The sequence below is a fragment of the Biomphalaria glabrata genome, chromosome 12 (assembly GCF_947242115.1).
Source record: "Biomphalaria glabrata chromosome 12, xgBioGlab47.1, whole genome shotgun sequence".
Classification (NCBI taxonomy): Eukaryota; Metazoa; Mollusca; class Gastropoda; family Planorbidae; genus Biomphalaria; species Biomphalaria glabrata.
This window is the reverse complement of record NC_074722.1, coordinates 32,486,744-32,507,769: the sequence shown is the minus strand read 5'-3', so window position 1 is coordinate 32,507,769 and position 21,026 is coordinate 32,486,744. Positions and strand designations below refer to the sequence as shown.

At 35.6% G+C, this 21,026-nt stretch overlaps 2 protein-coding genes across 3 annotated transcripts in view; both read left to right on the top strand.

The window, feature by feature from the left end:
• LOC106062356 (uncharacterized) overlaps positions 1-21,026 on the top strand; it is a 124,889-nt gene that overhangs the window by 12,689 nt on the left and 91,174 nt on the right. Inside the window, exon 8 of the mRNA XM_056007082.1 lies at positions 979-3,396. Coding sequence (XP_055863057.1) covers positions 979-3,007 — 2,029 coding nt within the window. The 3' untranslated portion in view covers positions 3,008-3,396. The remainder of the gene's footprint in view (positions 1-978; positions 3,397-21,026) is intronic.
• LOC106062352 (uncharacterized) lies at positions 9,067-12,498 on the top strand. 2 transcript variants are annotated; one of them, XM_056007086.1, is made up of 3 exons: positions 9,067-9,178; positions 10,920-11,355; positions 12,153-12,498. In XM_056007086.1, the coding sequence occupies exons 2-3, from the start codon at positions 10,936-10,938 to the stop codon at positions 12,480-12,482; spliced, it is 750 nt and encodes a 249-aa protein (XP_055863061.1). In that variant the 5' UTR covers positions 9,067-9,178; positions 10,920-10,935; the 3' UTR covers positions 12,483-12,498. The 2 variants fall into 2 exon arrangements, with proteins under 2 accessions (XP_055863061.1, XP_055863060.1); XM_056007085.1 differs by having other exon boundaries at positions 9,067-9,187; positions 10,870-11,355.

Below are 21,026 nucleotides of genomic sequence, written 5' to 3'. Positions count from 1 at the left end.
CTGTATGATAAATCTCTGAAAACATCTGTTTTGAACTCTACAAATTTTTGTCATGGGCTTAGAAATAGTAATTTTTTCAAAGAACAATATATTTAGAATTTTTTTTCCAGCTCTTTCAAAAACAAAGTATATCATTCTTGGTTAATATTTCAATGGTGTAAATATCATTTGATGGGAACAATTCTTACTCTCTTTCACATAACTAAATGTCCTTTATTCAAAATTTTTTTCTCTGCACTTTCAGCTATTTAAGAAATGCTAATTTAGAAAAGTCTCAATGAAGAAGAGCTGTTTTTTTTTTGTTTTTTTTGGGGGGGGGGGGGGGGGGGAAAGCAGCAGCATTGATGTTTCTATCATATAAATATAATATAAATATTAGGGATTAAGACTTACAGACTGTTTATTGTTTTGAAGTTCAGAAATATTTTTGATACCATTTAATGCAGATTGAAATGTAATTTAGCAAGATACATAACACTGAACCATTACTTACCAATACAAAAAATCGTGTGAGAATATTCAGAGAGACACAAAACAAAAGGCATGTTTCTTATTTTATATTCTAAAATAACATTCATACCATATTTTCAAGTTGAACAGTCAAAATATCTGAGTTTTGAGTTATTTATGGTGTTTAATGCAAATTAATATATTCTTGCAAAAGTAAAACTCTATTAGCACCATTATAGGGCTGTCACTGAAATCATAAATGCAACAATGTAGAATTCTAAACTAGTATATGGTAAACCATGAAAGTTGATTGTGTCTCTTTTCTTTTCAACCCAGTTACTGATAAATGTTGTGTAGTGAATATAATAGTTTAATAGTGTACACCATAACAATACTTATCTTGAATATCCATACTTATGTGTAGACCATTACAAACTTTAACTAGAATATACATACATATGTGCAGACCATAGCAATACTTATCATGAATATCCAGGAAATCATTATTGTAAAATTTTTTGACCCTAGGATATCATCACTTGAAGACAAAGAAAAGCCACAACGGAGTATTGATATTCAGCTTGCAAGCAGAGAAAACATAGATGAAAGCCTAAAAGACATAACTACAAAAAATGATTCTTTTGGAGCTAAAGAAACAGGTTGTTATATATCCAGCAGTCGTTTGTTTAATTCAGCAATGAAACAACCTGCCCTTCAATCGTTTAGAGCATCACAGTCTTGTTCTACTGGAGTAGCTTCAGTACAGCTAAGTTCAGAAGAGCAAGAGATTCATTGCCTTAAAACTAGTCAGAATGTAGTAGATCAAAACTCTCATGACCAACACTGTCACACTGGCTCACTGCATGCAGAAGTATCTCTGTCATTACCCATGAGCACAGTAACCTCACAGACAGATACAGTAGTCTCTTCAAACAGTGCAGTGGATGAAACTCAATTGGACTTGGTCAAATTAAGTAATTCTGACTCTGTGTTGGTTAAAGACCATTGTTATAACAAAACGGAAGTTGTAGCGGATTCTTTGAATTTATGCTTAGCAGGGGGCGTACATAAAGGTATGCAGACGCAAATGACACAGACATGTGACCTGGAGCTTTTCGACAGCTGCAGTGAAGGCTCCTTACCTAGAATTGCTGGGATCAGTTCAGTGGTAGAAAATAAAGGATTGAATTCAATGCCAGGCTTGTCACAGCTTCAAGCTGGTGTTGTAATGCCTGAGATAGACCATGGTATGCAGAAGCTCTGCAAAGAAAAACATGTAGGTGAAGTGTGTGATGTTCATGTGAATGAAGTTGAGACTGCTTTAATTGATGATGTGGTCAATGCAGATCTCAGCTGTGACATGGTGGGCAGTAGGCATAGACATGAAACAGAACCATATAAACTAAATGAAATGCACTTGGAAAGTCTCGCACTAGGATCTGAACTGGAGTGCTCAACGCTAGGGAAACACATCTCACACATTGAAGAAGACAAAAGTAAGAACCAACCTTCAGCTGTCCTTAGCTGCATGAATTATCAGACTGGTACCACCCAGGAGGTCAACATCAATGCCGCTGATAAAATCAAAGGAGATGTTATAACACCAAACAAAAGTGTTAATCGCCCTCCCTCTCTCTGTTCTACCAACAGCAGCAGCGTATTCCCAGTCTCTTCCAAAGAAATAAAGAGAAGGATTGAGAGTAGGGTAGCTAATTTGAACAAGTCAGTTTCATTGCCACTATCTCTGAATCTTACAAACCCCACAGACAGGTCAGCCCAGCGGATTATACCCAAACCTCTTCTGCCAGATAATCATGTGACTGATAATTCCAGCAAAATTTATCATACAAAGAAAATGGCCATGAAAAATGTAGATCTCCAAAGCTCAAGCGACCATACTTTCTTGACACCCAGCTTCTCACCACAGTGTAAAACACAACAGTTAGAGGTTTCTCGTCTCACTGACCGCACAATGACCCATTCACAGCGACCAGTCACCTTAACTAGTGTATTGGCCAGTAAAACCACAGTGAAAGAAAAGCCTTGCAGAAAGAAGGGAAGGCCTAAAAAGTGTGACCTGCTCAAGGGAGACAATATGTGCTCTTCTAAAAAGAGTAAAAAAAACTTACAAATAAGTATTAGAGAGTATTTTCCAATAGTTAATGAAGATTCCTCAGTTCAATGTGCTGATACGTTTTTAAGTAAAAACAGTGTTCATAATGAACTGCTTGTTTTAGGTAAAAACAGTGAACAGAAGGATCCAGTCGGTCCATTTCAGTTTACTGATCGTAAAAAAACAGATATTCCTAAATCTTTAGATGCATCTGAACAAGCCTGTAACAGTGTAAGTTTTGATTCTGGACGAGATACTGAGGTACAAACATCACTAGCTACAGTTGGTCCAATATCTACCATAAAATCTATTCAAACCATAGCATTGATAGCGGACTCTGAAGTGACTAATACATCCCAAGACTTTCCTGACGCATTCTGGGAAGAAAGTTTCGCTGACATCTCTATGTCAAAAGCTTTCTGGGACAGCGTGGACGTGTGGTGAACAACAGATGTTATTAACTGGTGTTTCAGTTGTAATGTCTCTTATTATATGTGAAAAGTTTGTCTGTTTTTTTTCTTGGCACAGTCTGCAAAACAGCTCACAGCTCAGTAGCAAAAAGCTGGCTAGAAGAAGAAGACGACTTTGTGGGAAGTTGAAATTCTATTCTAAAGAGCTGAAGATAGTACTGAGAGCAGAAATGAATTGTTTTGACTGTTATATAAGTTGAAACTGACTTGAACCCTACATCTTGTGTTATGAGAGACAAAAAGACTACATCTTCTACACATAAAATAGTGTGTTTCAAAAACAGCTGATATGTGAAATGTGTTTTTTTTTCCTGATGTTGTTTATTCTGAAGCAATGGAGAAGAAGGATTATAATTCTCAGTGGTGAGTACAGATTTTGGTTTGAAACTTTTGGCAACATTTTCTCTTTCATACTTTTTGTTTTTTCTTCACCTTCACCCCCCCCCTTTCACCTATCCCTTTGTCTGTTTGGACTGTTGGGGGGCACCACACAAGATCTCTTGAGCGTCTTTCCCTATTCCTACCTGTCTTGAATAGAATCTCTTTCAATACAAGCCACTTCATTCTTTTATGTTGTCTTTCCATCGCTTTTTTTTTAATCATTATACTATATTAAAAACTAAGGCATTTAATACTGTTTGTAAAACAAGATAATATAGGACAGTGTTTCCCAAACTGTATTCTGCGAGGCCTGAATAAATGTTGCACGATCTACAGGAACAATTAACTAGTAAACCACGACATGAATTTATCTCTCTAAAAACAAATAAGCAGTGTTCCGCTAAATACTCAAAATTAGCAAAGTGTTCCCTTAAGGAAAAAGTTTAGCAAACACTATCTAGAAACATTTTAGGACATAATATTTTTTTCAAGGAATATATTTTAAACAATAATAAAAACTCACAAATGCAGAACAGTAACAAAATAAATTTGTTCACTCTATTGCTCAAACAAAAGTATAGCCAAAAATGAATTATCAATTTGATTTCATTTATCTTTCAAATAGTAAAAAAACAATGGTTCTTTTCAGCTAATTAGCATAGCTGTTGGTGGGGGTAGGACAGTATCACAAAATGCAAATATTTCCATGGGTAATTGTTGGTTAAGTGTATATCAAATTTTTTCTTTACCTAAGTGACTATTGTTAGTGTCCACAAAAGAATTGATACATATACATTTACTATTTTCATTGTTTGAAAAATTGAGGATCAAAGTTCTAATTATATTATTTATCATGAATGTCTGGATAGAGAGCTATGCAAGACCAACTTACTTGGTTGTCTGTTGTTAGACTTCGTCATGTGTAGATAACACATTCTCAATCCTTGAGGTAGTATATCGTTGAATCAGGTCTTTTGCTTTTTATAACTAGCTAATCCGATTTACCAGATTGAACTGTGTAATAGGATTTATTTTGGGACACATGCATTTGGTTTAAATAAGGGGCTAGTCCTATTAACCGGTTTCATCTGTATAGCAGGATTTGTCATTTGTGGATTTGTTTAAGTTGCTGGTCCGATTAACCAATGATCCCATTAACTGGATTCCACTGTATAATATGATTTTTTTTTGGCATTTATGAATTCGGGCTGATTGTGTGATTAACAGGTGGTCCTATTAACTGGAATCAACTGTTATTTTTCACTCTCATGACAAGTATAAAATGTTTTTTGTCCAATCACATTTCTCAAACATTTCAGAAGCACTGAATTTTGGAAGTGTATTAGTTATGTTTCAGAAATTGGAATTGTATCGGATTTTTAAATACGCAACAACATCTCTATTTCTTCTGTTTTGTTTTAAATATTCTGAAAATGTATTAGTCTTTTAGTCTGTTAGTGTTTTCAATCTAGTACTGTCAAACGATTGGGCTGTATTAATTTTAAAATGGGGATTTTAATGTCTTTACAGTCTGTAGTAGATTTTGATCGGAAATGAGAATAGTGTTCATCTTCGACTCGTAAGTCGGAGATGATATTGGTAGAAAGCATGGCTTGCATCCATCCATCCCAGGGGCGCTACAGCCCATGGAGGGCTCTGGCCTGCTTCAGCACATCCTTCCATTCAGACCTCTCCTGGGCCTTTCGTCTCCACGCCCTAACCCCAAGCTGCTGATCTGCTTCCACATCGTCAATCCGTCGCTCTTTTGCTCTTAAGTAAATGGTGGGTGCTATAAAATGCCCTGTTGCCTCCTGCTATTCTTTCCTTTATTTCTTTTAGTAGGTCATTTTTTAAATTAATAGTACTTCCTAGATATTTGAAAGTTTGGACGTTTTCAAATTCGTGGTCTTTGATTTTGATATGTTGTCTCTCTGTTTGATTGTCTCCTTGTCATTGCGATGTACTTGGTTTTACTGCATGGCTTGCACAGCAGTAAAATATTTAACTTTTTTATTAATTTCTTTTTTATAAATTAACACTGTCAGATTTTTATGTTTCTAACTGTTAAGAGAATGTATGCTTTACTTGATTTCGTTTTGGAGGAAAATTGCATCCTTTAGAAGCAAAACTATGAACTGAATATCCACTTTCTAAACGCTACACACTTTGTCTCTTAGTCATCTATAGCTAAAAGTGCTTTGTATTTGGTCTGGGCTCTACACCACATGCATGTATTCTTTTCCCTTTCCTCTCGGTGTCCTGCGTGTTTTTGTTTAAATTACGTTTTGTTTCACCAGGCCTTGTTCAATGGGAACATTCAGTGTTTGTTTTCCATTTACTGTCTTCCCATGTACTAGATGTAGTTACAGATTTACTTTGCGATGATCGTTGTAAGACCGTCAGAGATGTACGAGCTGAAAACACAGCAAATAACTCGATACCTAGACCACATAGCAGGGTAAGCTCATTTAGCAAGCGTCCAGCAAAAGGAAAACGTGTCTTCCTTCCGTCAGGCATTGTCCTAAAGTGTACTTTGTTTATATAAACATTAGGATATTATTTAGCAACGGAATTCCACCATTACTATCTCCTAGTTTAAACAAACAGACTCACCTATCATTGATGTCTTGTTATGCATACACAACCTAAAGGAATGGGCAGGACAGAGATGACTCGTGACAACTTCCTTCATAAACAGTGGTTTTCGTATTGGATGTTCCTTTATACTTTTTACAAACCTTATATAATCTCACTCTGTCTGGTAAAATGCTTGTACACGTTATTTCTCACATACTCATTCTCGGATAAGTTGAAACTTTGCGCAATTATTCATTGGAATGGAAAAAACATGAATAAAAAAAATATAAATTAATTACTGGTCATTATTTTGATTGGCTAACCAATAAGAGTAATTATTTCTTCAGTATTCACAGATATGGCTAAATATGTAGTGTTTTGTCTCTTTAGATAAGTGCACCTCGTTATTTCTACCACACCCATTCTCGGATCAAGTGGAACGTTTAAAGAATTTTTTTAAACTGTACTAACAAAACATACATCAATTAAAAAATTAACCAAATAGTCAATCAATTATTGGCAATTGATTATTTTGTTTGATAGTGATTAATGGAAATAACTTTTACATTATTGGGAGAGATAATAGTTGTAATTTTGGAGTTCTTCCCCTTAGATGACCTTTGTTTTTTTTTAAAAAGGATTCAAAAAAACATTGCTTGTTCTTTATTTGGGCGCAGCTGTCTGGGAACACTAGAAATATGTGAGACATTGTTCGCTGTTATGAAATTAAAACAAAAGGGTGGGGGGCATCTAGTGATGCTTTCAAACCTACGCTCTCGAGCTGTGGTTCTTGGGATTGGTAGCCCGGGACTCAATGAAGTCCTAGAATCCACCTCTCAGATAATTCGTTGTTGAAACTACAGATATGGCCTACACGTGATTCTTATCAGAATCTGCCCCATAGACCGCAATGGGAAACTTCTCTTTACGGTGGCAGTAGTTTCTAGGCTTAGCGCCCCCCCCTCCCCCTTTCATCGCACTTACATCTAGCCGAGAGGTAAGAAGCAAATGAGACATCAGTCGAGACCTCATTGCCTCTGGGATCTATCTTGGTTCTTTCTTGATAGTAATAATAATTTAATGTATAGAGCGCTGTTAACAAACCAAATGTAGGCTGACGGCGCTGAGAGAACATTACGAACATAAACACGAGTATTTAGACTAAGGCCAAGGGATAGTTTTTAATTACGTTTTGAAGGCTAATACTTGAAAGTAAACAAGAAACAACAGACCCAGGCTTAAAAGTGCTCGAGACACTCCAGAGATAAAAAAAAAACATACAGTAAAAAATGCGTAGATATCAGTGCGGACACATTGTTAGTAAAGAAATATCACATTATTGTTTTAGATATAATTCTTGACTTTACTCCGATAATATTAAAACATATTTAATACGTTTTGTGCCATGTGACTAAATGAACAACTATAGATGACGACTATTGTTTTGTTTGTTTAAAGGAGCTCGAGACTATTATTGGAGATCTTCGTATTTGGCGGTGAATTCTAAATATAGAGCTTTTTTTTTTAGTGTGTCCGATGTACAGAATATAGGAATTGCTGATACTTGTAAAGGTTTACGATCAATTTTGTACTTTTTTTTATTTAAGCACTTTAAATTCCCATTTCTTTAGCCCTCTTTCGGTTGTAGCGCAAGCTGATTTTTCCACGTCTCCTTATGTCAAAAGTAAAGTTTCCCTTTCAGGAATTGTGATCTATAGGGCAGTCATCAGTTTCTTTGGCCAACGGTTAACGAGCAGGGTGTCACGTGCCAGCGAAACGACCGACCGCCTTTACTTATCCCAACTAAAGTCAGGTACCTATTAATGTTGGGGGGTGGACTCCGGGGAGATGGGGGGGGGGGGCTGAAAATTCCGAAGTTCAAAATACCGGTCATTATGTAAATGTGAAAATCCGCCAATCATTTTGATTGAATGTAGTCTTGAATTGCTATGTTGTTGTCTTTAAATTTTACATCGGCACCTACAGAGATGTGCCTATTCAATATTATAGTATGTAAAGAAACTTCATTGGAGCTAATTAGAGTTATCAGTCCTCATTGAAATGCACAGGCATTGCCAGACATCATTTAGGAAAGCGATTCTCAAACTAGACTGCGAAAAAGGGGGGGGGGGCGACTTCCCGACAACGTTAGGGGGGGGGCACGTTTTTTTTTAAAGAATGATAAAAAATGTTTTCTTTTCATTGTAGTTATCAAAAATAAAATTCCGAAGATTAAGCACGGATGCAGTATCGCATTGTCGCATATTGACCAGGCTTCAACAACTAATGTAAATATACAATCTACCATCTTCTTACTGTCGCTTAACTTTCATTTTCAACTATGAGTAATTTTAAGAAATCTTTGTGTGTATATATATATATATATATATATATGCATCGAGTCAATGTAAGCCTATTATAAAATCACATGGTACGGTGTGCTAAAAGACAATTAGTAATTAATTATGACATAAAAACTTCTAAATGGGGCCAATATTTCATCCATTAGAAAAATAATTTATGATACTTTTGAACATAATGCCAAAGGTGTAAAGTATATTCTACTAGTATATTTACCTTCTTACAGTATGGTTTTCTTGTAAAAAGTTCACAATAGCAATAAATAATATTATAATAACTATCTAAGAAGTTCATTATATAAAAGACAATTGTTTCAAAAGTCAATTTCTTAAAAAACAAAGTGCTTAGTTCACTTATTGCTTAGCACAAAAATAAAATATGTTCTTCTTACAAACTTTTTTTTAAACAACTATTTTGTAGCGCAACTTTAATGTTTTATATATTATGCTCTATTGTCCATTCTCATTTAAGGACCTGTTGGGAAAAAGGGGGCGGGGGGGGGGGTTCTGCGAGTAGGGTTTTCCATGCTGCCTTTCTACCTTGAGGCGCTCAGTAAATACAACTCTGGTCGAGTCCCACTTATAAAGTTATTGTTATTGTCACTTCTTTAGTATGAGATCTAGTACTAGTGAAAACGCTGTGTCATTGTCCTATTACGTTTGAGATCCTTTTAAACACACTGTATCAGTGTATTCTTTAATATGGTTCTTTTTGTAACGCTACACTTTGTAAACACTAAGTGTCTTAACGCGTTATAGGAGCTTTTGCTGTAAATGTAAAGAGCTCATTGATAGTTCTTCTTTTGTAGGAGTTACAGTTTTCCGACGTTATTATGGTTTGTCAATTATCTTTGTTTTGTTTTGTTAGTTCGTATTTACTTTTTTTTTATTGGGGGCGCGGTGGCCGAGTGGTTAAGCGCTTGGCTTCCGAACCTTGGGGACTTGGGTTCTATTCTCGGTGAAAAATGGGATTTTAAAGGCGGTTGGTCGTTGTGCTGGCCACATGACACTTAACCGTTGGCCAAAGAAAAAGATGACCGTAACATCATCTGTCCTATAGATCGCATGTCTGAAGGGATAACGTTTTTTTTTTCCTTTCATTTTCTAATTTGTAAGACTGAAGTTATCTAGTTGTGTTTCGAATGTGTGTATACTGTTTCTCTCGACTGTCTCATTCCTCTACATTCCATGACTTAGCGGTGCATGTTATCTTCGTCTTTCTGAAGCATGCAATATGATAGTTTTACATTCTCGATTGCGCAGTGAAAGGAAATCAATGATAGGAAATACAAGTTACAACACTACACTCGAGACACATCATTGGTAGAGTTTTCTCAAGCCTCACTCTTTTCACACATTACTTACGCATCTTGTATCATTGTCCAGATTAAGAACAAGACTCACACTTTTTAATTATCACCTTAACTAAATAAATCCCACTCACTCACCCTACTGCGACACTGCGCCCACTTTTATGAAACTGAATCATATCCTCTGTACATGTCCCATTTTAATCCACCCTAGGCAGCCCCTACTACCACAGCATCCCAGTATAACCAACACTCTGTATGGCAGTGCTTAACAACAGAAAAACAAAATAAGCACGCTATTTTTCCTTGACACGAACTTGCAGCTCAGCAGCCAAAAGCTTGGCTAGAAGTATCATTGCCCAGACACAATGTTGTTAAAGAAGCTTTAAATCGTGTCTAAAAGCTTATGACCCGCGGCTTGTAGTTTGGGTCTGTGACAACAAGTACATTTCTGATGATTTGAAATGTAGGATAGCATTTGATTTTTTTTTTTGTCCAAATGCATAAACAAAAATAATTGAATGTTAGTGATTTGTCTAATTTAATTACGCTGTTGGAACCAGGTCAGCAAACACCTTTAGTCTGTTGATAAAGAATAAGTTAATACGAAATAGTTTATATTTGTTATTTACCTACTATGTGTGACTTTTTGTTGAAGATAGCTGCTCATCGCAAAGCAATACTGCGTAGTTGTAGGATCAGATACCAGGTAGAGTTCCAAGCAATGAAAACAATAAACTAATGCCTGAACTGATAAGTCGAGACACACTGGCCAGCAGTGATAAACGTTATCAATTGTTACTACTAGCTTACACTTTTTTTGTCAACTAAGTCACAAGTCACAACACTTAGACCATAGTGGCATAGGTAAAACAAACACATTTATTATAATTTATGTCGAGCTGAAATTTTGGCACATAGCCGTACAGTTGCTTAGTTAAGCTGATAGAGCGTCTTGCTAATAACGCAAATGTGGCGGGTTCAATCTCTATACTGGACATTTAGGTTTCTTTTTCTTTCAATCACAAATATGAACGTTTTTTGATAACTGTATTATTTGAACATAAAGTAGGAATTTATTTTTTATGTTTAAAATTATACTTGAATTTTGTATTGTCTCGTAATATTTCAATGTCCTGACAATTTCTTTGTTTCAACTTTTTAAAACACCTCGTTTCTCTTCGTTTTTTTTTCTTCTAATGTTACAGAGTAGATCAACAATGGTTCTCATTTTCACTTCACTTTTGGTTTTCATAAGTCTAACCTCTGCTGAGATGACCGTCCCTCGACGTCCACTTGGGTTCGTTTACAAAGATGGCCAACCCACCGCTTCAGTTAGACTAGCTTCCTTTCTTGACCTGACATGTCCGGACTCTCTGGAAGCATTTAAAATCTTACTCCAGGTGGCCGACTCCTTCAGTGACCGCAGTGTCCAGCTGCGCTTGTATCTCTTCCCTCTACCTTATCACACCAACAGCCATCTTCTGTCTAAGGCTGCGCGCTTCCTTGACGACTTCACGAAGGTGTCTCCTTCCAATGCTACCGTTTTTGACTGGATCCAGCTTGTGTTCAGCAACATGAGATATCTGAGCACCAGGGCTACATCCAACAGCACCGAGGTTCAGGTTGTGGACTATGTGACGTCTCTTGCCCAGTCACTTTTCCCCGTATCTACAGAGCAGTTTAAACAAGGAGTAAGTATACTCAAAATATAGTCGATACAAACTAAAGGAGGACTGTTTTTTAAGTCTAAGTTCAATTCGGGGTTACAAAATTATAATTGATATCTATTGAATTGGAAATCAAAACTTGATAATAATGACTATATCTGTATTGAGCAAAATGCGCCGGCAGAAGTACTCCAGCGTATTATGTAATTTAACCAGTTTTTATTTATTTGTATATGACTCCACGCTACTCTAAAAATAAAGTTTTGGTCTAAGCCTCCCAGTTTCTGCTGTTCTACAGTACTAGGGTATTTATCCACTTATCACCTTATAGTGATTAGGCCTCAACACTGACGTGCTACGTCGCAACATGTGGGCTGTGGAGACCAGCAAGTCGTTGCCACGTCGTACAGACTTGTAACGTGACAATGAGCTATTGGTCTAAACTGCAAGCATGTTGCGGACGTTGCAGGCCAGAGTTCAGGCCTTTTATGACGATTGGTCTCTGTTTAACTCTACATAAGACTCGTCAATAACATGACTTAAACCTTAAAGGAAGTAGTGTATGAGGAAAATGTACCTTTTTCTCCTGGCTTTTCTTGGTGCCTCGGCGGCCTGGTCGTGTGATATGCGCTTGGTACTTTTATCACGATGGTCACGAGTTCGAACCCTACTTGATGCAATCCACTGCTGTCCTGCAGGAGGTTTGGGTTACGAGGTTTGAAAGTCCATTCTGACCCTTTCTGTACATCGCTCCGCTATTTCCAACAGGAACCTAATTGCTCACGGTTTCACAGTACAGTAATTGTGTTTCTTGCCCACAGATCTACAACGCCAGTATAGACGGAATGACCAGGCTGGAATGGAAGTACGGCGCTACGCGTGGCGTCTACGCCACCCCAATGTTCACCATCAATGACGTATTTGTCAATGGGGACGCGTGGAACGTGTCCGAGTGGACTGCACGAGTGGACAACCTGTTGCAGGACAGTGTACACAGCGGCTGTGGAGCGAGGCTTGGGGCTGCTACTGTTGTGAACCTGTTGAACATTTTTGGAGATCCCTTCGGAGCGCTCAGTGGCTTAAGTCATATACATCTAGCAGTCTTTATCACTGCGTTACAATGTCTGTTGTCATACATGAGTAGGAATTAAATGACCCTGCTAATAGGATACTTGTCATCTTTATTATTGTTCATTTTGCACTAATACAAGTTGTGTTCATTTTTTTTTTATGAATAAACCGTCTCGTATAAATTAGTTACGTTCCTCTAATCATATTCTTGTGTTAATCGTGCTTGCTAATTGGGTAAACTCTTCTAATTCTTATGTTTTCCTAGCTGATTCAGGAATCCCATTCCCTGCTGTAATGATACAAAGGAAGATGGAAGGGGGATATGTACCAATTTGTCCTAGATATGGAATAAGAAATGGCTAGTCACATCTTCTAAACATTACCATTTTTTTAAAATGTCGCCGCAGCTCTTTCACTTACTCAATAATTTTTAAATTAATAGTTGATTATTAACATAAAAAATTTTACAAAAATTCTAATAACACAATCTTCTTGGTGTTGTCAACAAAGTTTTTCTTATGGAATATATAATAGAAATATATTTGTAGCCGAACATAATTTACAATTACATTTTCATAATTATTGCTGTAGCAATGAATTTTGTTTTTGAGGTGTGACGTAAGCAGAAGAGAATCACCTACTTCTGACATCACCATTAAATCACCTACTTCTGACATCACCATTAAATCACCTACTTCTGACATCACCATTAAATCACCTACTTCTGACATCACCATTAAAAGCCATCCATGCCAAGTTTAATTGTTCATTGTGGCATTTCAGTGTGACTAGACCTTTCCGCTGGCTCGGACACCCCGTGGTTACTTCGTTAACGTGGATACATAGTACAAAGGAGACGTCGTGTTTACTCAGATGACTGAAATGAAGTTTGCAAGTCTTTCCAAAAGCGTTCCCACTCATCACACCTGCTCTACCTTTTTTTTTTGCAAACACTTGTAGTGATCTTTGATGACTAGGAATGAAATTTGGGATGTTTCTTTGGTCTCATAATCTGTATAATTAGTTATTAGTTGAAAGTGATTGTTATCACGATTAAATAAAACAGTATCTAATACTGATTTTTACATGATGTAACATTGACTGGGCCTTGTGAACACATTGAATAAAGGCAGGGAACTGTCCATACGCATTACGATACCTTATAACTATACTATTTTGCTTGTTAAAAGTATTAATTTCTCTCTCTCTCTTTGTCTGGAAGTAGAAATAAAAACTGAGATATTTCGACCTAAATATCCCGAGGTTTTAAACCTTAGTCTTCACCAGGATTTAAACCTGTGACATCTTGCTTTAGAAGCCAATGGCTTAACCTCATAGCCACCTCGCCACCTATAAAAAAAAATGAGCTGCTTTGTGACTTCTGACATCATTTATATCTAGGTCAGGTTCAAAAATATCAATCGTGACGTATTTACGTTAGTAAGTGACAAGAAACTGTGACAGGGAATTAACTGTGAAATAATTGAAGAGTTTAATTTTGACATTGAACCCTTTTCTTAGATTAAAGCTTAAAGCAATATTGTCTTATAGAGATATGTGCCGGTGAAGAGGGGGAGACGCCTTAAAACAAGTTCACTCTTATTTTAACATGCGGTATCGTGACTTGCCACAAAAAGTGAGTCGCTAATTGGAAAGTGCATGAAAGATGTGTAAAAAAAGAAACGTGGCCCTCGCCACGTCTATACAAAACATGTTAACAAGTCTTCACTATGCACATGTCCCTTATTCTTTCTACGATTAGGGGCACCAAACGCGATCCGTCTACCGTCTTTCCCATCGCTCTCTGTTATCTGCCAGGATTAGATTGCCGCTCTTTGACAGGGCCGTGCAATTCATGTCTTCACATCGCTTCTTTTGTCTGCCTCTCCTTCTTTGACCCGGGGATGTTACCTGCAGAAGTGTCCTCGCTAACCCCGTGAATCTCGTACTATGGCTGTACCGAAGCCATTCGTTATAGAAAAGCCTGAAGACTGACCTGAAACGTGACAACCTGTTGACAGTTTAGACTAATAGCTCGTTGCCACGTCCGTACTAAACCAATAGCTCGTTGCCACGTCTTACAGACCTGTGACGTGGCAACCAGCTATTGGTCTAAACTGCCCACATGTTGTGACGTTTCAGGTCAGTGTTCAGGCCTTGTATAACGACTGGTCTCGGCTGTAACACGTCCTATCTTGCATTTGTCGACAACGGTCAGATGATTTGAAGTGCGGTAATCGAAAATCAAGACATTAACAATAGCTTCCTAATTAGGGTTATACAAACGTGAAGATCTACATTGGAAGAAAAAAAAAATCACATCTACCCCGTTTCACCAGTTAAAACTGAATCATTCGCTACTCCACGACACTTTCAGCAGTGTTGACTGTAAAGATGAGAATAAAGAGGTTTGCAAGTCTGCGCCCAATTTAAAAATGTTCTTGTAATTTACACAATGTGGCCTGCTAGTATCAGTTTAAGTAGCAACAGCACACCGCACGTTGTGAGACTATGTCAACGCTTCTTCTTGTCTGTCGCTGCGCTTACATTTTGTATTTAGCTACTGGGTTCAACGTGTAAGGCCTTAACCTTGTGTGTGATCAGTTTCGACTTTGTAAAACATTTTATTCAGTAACTCACTAATTACGGTTATCAAATATGTCTTTATATATAATTTATAGCGTATTTTTTGTTTTTGGTTTCATAAGTCTATTAGACAACATGATAATTGCTTTTGGATGCATTTAAAAAAAAATCAATAGAGATCAGTCGCTCTGCACATTTACTTTATGTGTTGAATTAAATGTGTTCAAAAGACAATGACCTTTTAACACAAGCAGGTGAGAAAATCGAAATAGAGCTCAATACGTTTGGCCTAAGCACCTGACGTAAGGTAGCAAGTTGTTTTTATTTCTTTTGTTAAATGTGTGCACCGGTTGTGATTTTATTTTCTATACATTCAATTTTTTTTTCTTATATATAAAATGTGAGTCTCTCCTTAAGATCTGGAGTAATTTAAAGGTTTTATCAGAACTGTAAGAATAGATGTCTGTGTTAAGGGCGTGTCTTAATCACAATGCACTGTTAAAGGAACTCGGCCTATCTTATCTTATATAATACAGACGTTACTTCAAAAAAGAAGATGATTACGTACTACGCGTCATACCTAGAAAAAGATTATATATCCTAGTACGTATAGGCCGAGTTCCACTAACTGTGTATTGTGTATGTCAGTGATGCCCAACCTAATTCGACTCCCGGGCCATTTTAATTAGCGACACTCGTGTCGCGGGCCGCGTCCACAAATATGTACACAAAAAACGAAATAAAATTGGCTTGAAACTCCTTAGAAATCCGTAGATCTAGTACTTACATTAAATAATGGGATATTTGAAAATTTTATCCTTTATCTTTTTAAACATTCCCATCCATCCTCCAATCTCTAGGCGTAGTTTAGCAACCTTTTATTCGCGGCACAAACCAAGAATGCCGCCATATTTGTTTCATAGTACCGATTATATGTTGTTCTTTTTTAAAAAAAAAAACAGCCCACATTTTATTTACAAATTGAATACGTTGGCTTATTATCATGTTCCAATAGAAAGTAAAGATTCGTTCATTTTTACCTTAGATTCTTTATAAGTTCTAATTCATAAAGGCACAAATTTTAAAGGTCTTGGTACCAATCCATCAGGGAAAAATTGAGGGCCCTAACGTAGGTAAAAATAATATACTTTTTTGTTATTGGAAAAAAAAGGACGGGGGGATTTTCTACACTTTAAGCCGATATTTCGGCGGGCCTGATGGGACTACGTCGCGGGACGGATCTCGCCCGCGGGCCGTATTCTGAGTATCACTGGTGTGTGTTATTGTGTTTATTCAAAGTGAACTATTACGTTGTATCATAATCCAACAGCTCCGTGTAGTCATTTGATTTCTGATTTGAATGGAGCAGACACTGGCATGTTTAGACTTCCTATTGACTTTGTGTTATGATAGGGAATATCCAATATTGCGGGTCAGTTTTTGGTAGGATCTTAAACGTGACAGAAAACACAAAGAAAATGACGTGTTTTTTTTTTACTAACATGCTTAATCAAACACGCACACACAATACAATAAAAGTTCCATTAATTTATAGCTTTTATATAGCGCTACTTTTACGCTTTGTTGATGGTCTATTTTGTTGATGAGTATATATATGTTAATGGTGCATGCGAGTCCATATGACACAACAACAGAATGAATCAAGAATATACTTAATAACGCAGGCTGATAACTTCAACAATTTAATAAACAATAAAAAGGGCACAGTCCTCTGTCGTCGCTAGCCTAGCGTCGTCCTCTAAGGCGTCTTGTCCGTTATTCTTCTTGTTCATAATCCTACTCTGTTCTTACTCGTCACATTACTTAGGAAAAACCCGATTCACATCAACTTCTACGCATCTTGTGTCATTACATATTTCCTCCCCCCTTTATCAAAAAAAAAAAATTTTGTCAATTTTTTTTTTTCAGTCTAAAACACTATCCCTACTGTCATGTCTGTACAATTTATATGGCCAAAATTTTGGGGAAAGACAAAACAAACATATATCTTGATCTTGATGGACATCATAATGTTTCCCATCTTCATCAGTTCCCTGGTAAAATTGTCCATGTTCCTATGTCACAAAGTTCACACTGTAGTTGAATGTTGACACCAAGAAAACAATACAGTTCCAATACAGTTATTGGTAAGAAAATATCCGGTATATAGTGTTCTAATCATCACTCATGTCATTGACGATGAAATAGTATAGTACAGTGTAATAGTTTCACCAACCAATAGTATTAAGTCCATCAAGACATGTATACAGTCCCCATACGACGATGCCTTTGTCGATTCCACAGACATAAAACAGTTTTTCAGAGTAAATACACATGTATATAGTCCACATACGAAGATACCTTTGCTGACTCCATAGGCATAAATCAGAGTTTTTCAGAGTAAATACTGTCATTGGCTATATGTTCATGGCTGGTCGCCTCACATCACACCAAACTTTTCCTGTCAGACAAAATGTAATATTTGTGTCAAAACAGCTTTCCAAATTATTCTACTTAACTTTTTTGTTGGGTACCAATAAGTATATTTTCTCTCCACTTACCATTTCCAAACTGACCTAGCCTTTTACTAATGGATGATAATGATTATATAAAAAAATAATGACTGTAGATGATCATACTTACTTTAATTTACACCTTTGACTTCAATTATTGAAATTTTATAGTTATCTCCCTTGATTTAATAAAATTCCCAAGTTATATTTTACTGAGTTATCTTCCTTTAAAGGAAATAAAATATATAGTCCATATATAAACAACTTATTCATACCCATTGACTAAAACATATACATATATATACATGCATAAACAAATCAAAATGAATAATCATTATTTACAACAGTTTATCTCACGGTAACTCTTGACAACATGTCAGCTACAATATTAATTTCTCCCCTAATAGCCTCCAATTGAAAATTATATTCTTGTAAAATTAGAAACCACCTGTATAATCTACCATTTTTAATACTTTTTTCTTGCATAAACTTTAGAGGCCTGTGATCAGATAACAATATGAATTTGTTTCCCAGTAAATAGCTTTCCAACTTAGTTACAACCCAAACAACAGCTAAAGCCTCCTTCTCTATGACACTGTATCTCTTCTCAGTATCAGATAATTTCCTACTTACATAAATTATTGGGTGTAATTTATCATACTGTTGCATCAAACAACCTCCTATAGCACTACCAGAAGCATCAGTAGTGACATAGAATATTTTAGAAACATCTGGTAATCTCAATATCAAATTTGTAGAAAAAATATGCTTAACTTTCTCTATAGCTTCTACACACTTTCTATTACAAGTCACTTTTCTAGGCTGTCCTTTCTTTAATAACTGGTTTAATGGATCAACTATCTCTGCTAAATTTGGTATGTATTTTCTATAATAGTTTATCATCCCTAGTATTGATTTAATCTGTTTTTGTGTTGTTGGTATTTCTATTTCTAATATCTTCTTTACATTATCTTCAATGGGACTGATAGTATTATTTTTAACTCTATGTCCTAAAAATGTGATTTCTTCTAAGCCTATCTCTACCTTTTCTGCTTGAACTGTTAGACCATTTTGTTTAATTAACTCAAAAATCTCCCTAATTCCTTTTAAATGTTCTTTCCAATCCTCATGAAAAATGCATATATCATCTAAGTAACAGATTACATTTTTTCTATGACCTATAACTGATATCATCATCCTATTAAAGGTAGCTGGAGCATTTATAAGCCCAAAGCTCATAAAGTTCCATTGGAATATTCCATAAGGAGTGATAAATGCAGTATAAGGTTTAGCTCTATTGGTTAAAGGAATTTGCCAATATCCTTTTGTCAGATCCAATTTTGTAAATACTTTAGCATTGGACAATTTGTGTAATATGTCATCAATGTTAGGCATAGGGTAAGGATCAAATTCAGTTATCTTATTTAACTGTCTATAATCTATGCATAACCTTATATCCCCATTCTTTTTCTTTGCTATAACTATTGGTGAAGCATAAGCTGAATTGGATGGTTCTATTATTCCTAGTTTTAATAAGCTGTCTATTTCATCTTTAACTTTTCCCTGTAAGTGTAATGGAATCCTATAAGGCTTCATGAAAATAGGTTTGTCACTATTTAACTTTATGTCATGCTTTATGATATTTGTTTTTCCTGGCAAACTGGAAAAAATTTCTTTAAAATCACTGATTACATTTATTATGTCTTTTGTTTTTTCTGGAGATAAATTTTCTAGATTCAGTTTTTCCCATGTTTGGTTATCTTTAGTTTCTAGTATAGGAATATTTTTAATATCATTTTCATTAGTTTCCTCATTGATTAAAACAATTAAACATTCATCTACCTGATTTTCATTTTCCACAGTTTCTGTATCTAACTTTTGAGTTTGATTTTCATTGTTTACTTCTGTATCCAAATTTTGAAATTGATTTTCATTTCTCTCATTGTACAACTTCAAATTATTTATATGATATGTTTTTATTTTTCCATTCATATTAATCTTATAGTTTACTTCACTTGTTTTATTTGTAACAACAAATGGACCCTTCCACTGTTTTCCTAATTTGTTTTTTAAGTCAATTACCAAAAGTAATACCTTGTCTCCTACCTCCAATGTTCTTAATTTTCTTTTTTCATTTAAGTTCTCATGTACTGTTTCTTTATATTTCATGTTATTCTCAAAAGCTTCCGCCCATATTTGTTTTAAATCTAATGCTGTTTCATTGTCATTTTCCTTTTCTATTTTATTTAAGATCAAACTTTCTTTAAAAATTTGTATTTCATCTCTAGGTTTCCTTCCATGTACTAACTCATATGGTGAAAATTGAGTTGCCTCATGAATATTATTTCTAATAGAAAATAGAACAAAATTAATATAGTGATCCCAGTTTTTCTGATTATTTTCTACAATTTTAGCTAAGGATCTTTTTATAACACTGTTTAGGCGTTCACAAAGCCCGTTGGCTTCCGGGTGGAATGGCGATGATTTAATGTGTTCTATACCATATTTTAATGTCCATCTTTTAAATAACTCAGATGTAAACATAGAAGCATTGTCTGATAGTAATGTTTTTGGTATCCCATGTCTGACTATGAACTTTTGATCTAAAGCATTAATAATATTTTCTGTGTCTATATTGGATAATACCACTGCTTCAGGATATCTACTGAACATGTCTACTATTGTCAATATGTACTTATTATTATGTTCTGTTTTAGTTAAAGGTCCTATGATGTCTATTGCTATTTTTTGAAATGGTTTATTTGGTTCATCCATTGACTGTAATGGAGCTTTACCTAATTTACCCTTAAGTCCCCTTCTTTGACACATATCACATGATCTTATGTATTTTGATATAGTTCCTTTCATTTTAGGCCAAAATACTTGAGTTGCTAAATTTCTAAAACATTTCTTTATACCCCTATGTCCACTTAAATTACTGTCATGTGACAGAATCATGACATCCTTCCAATACTTTTGTGGTAAGACTAATTGTTTTATTTCTCTATCATTTATTTTTGTTTTCCTAAATAGTATTCCTTCTTCTATGACATATTTCTCCATTGGGTTATTATTTCTCCTATCACTAATTCTGTCATATGTTTTCCCAATGATGTTATCTTGTTTCTGTTCTTGAGCCAATTTGTTTATTCCTTTCAATTCTTCTGTTTTCATTTCTTCAGTTCCATCTTTCTGTTTTTCTGCTTGCGTTTCATCTTGTTTTTGACCTTGTATTTCAACCTCTTTCTCTTTATCTTCTTCACCATTAACTATTTCATCATTCACATCAATAAATTCCTGAGTTTCTTGTTTTGGCTTGTTCTTAGATCTGGTTATTACCATATTACTAATGTAATTTTCTGTTTCAGTATTCCTATTCTGCTGTAACCTTTCATATTTCTTTTCCCATGCTTCAATTTCCTGTCTTGAACATTCCTTCAAACCCGTTAGGTTTCCAATTAACATATCATGTCTCATGTTAGGCATGGCTACTCCCTCACAATGGCCAGTGTAAAAAGGTGTCTC

Coding starts and splice junctions, on each gene's coding strand:
- LOC106062352 (XM_056007085.1), top strand. Junction 11,356..12,152: donor CAGAGCAGTTTAAACAAGGA/GTAAGTATACTC, acceptor TCTTGCCCACAG/ATCTACAACGCCAGTATAGA.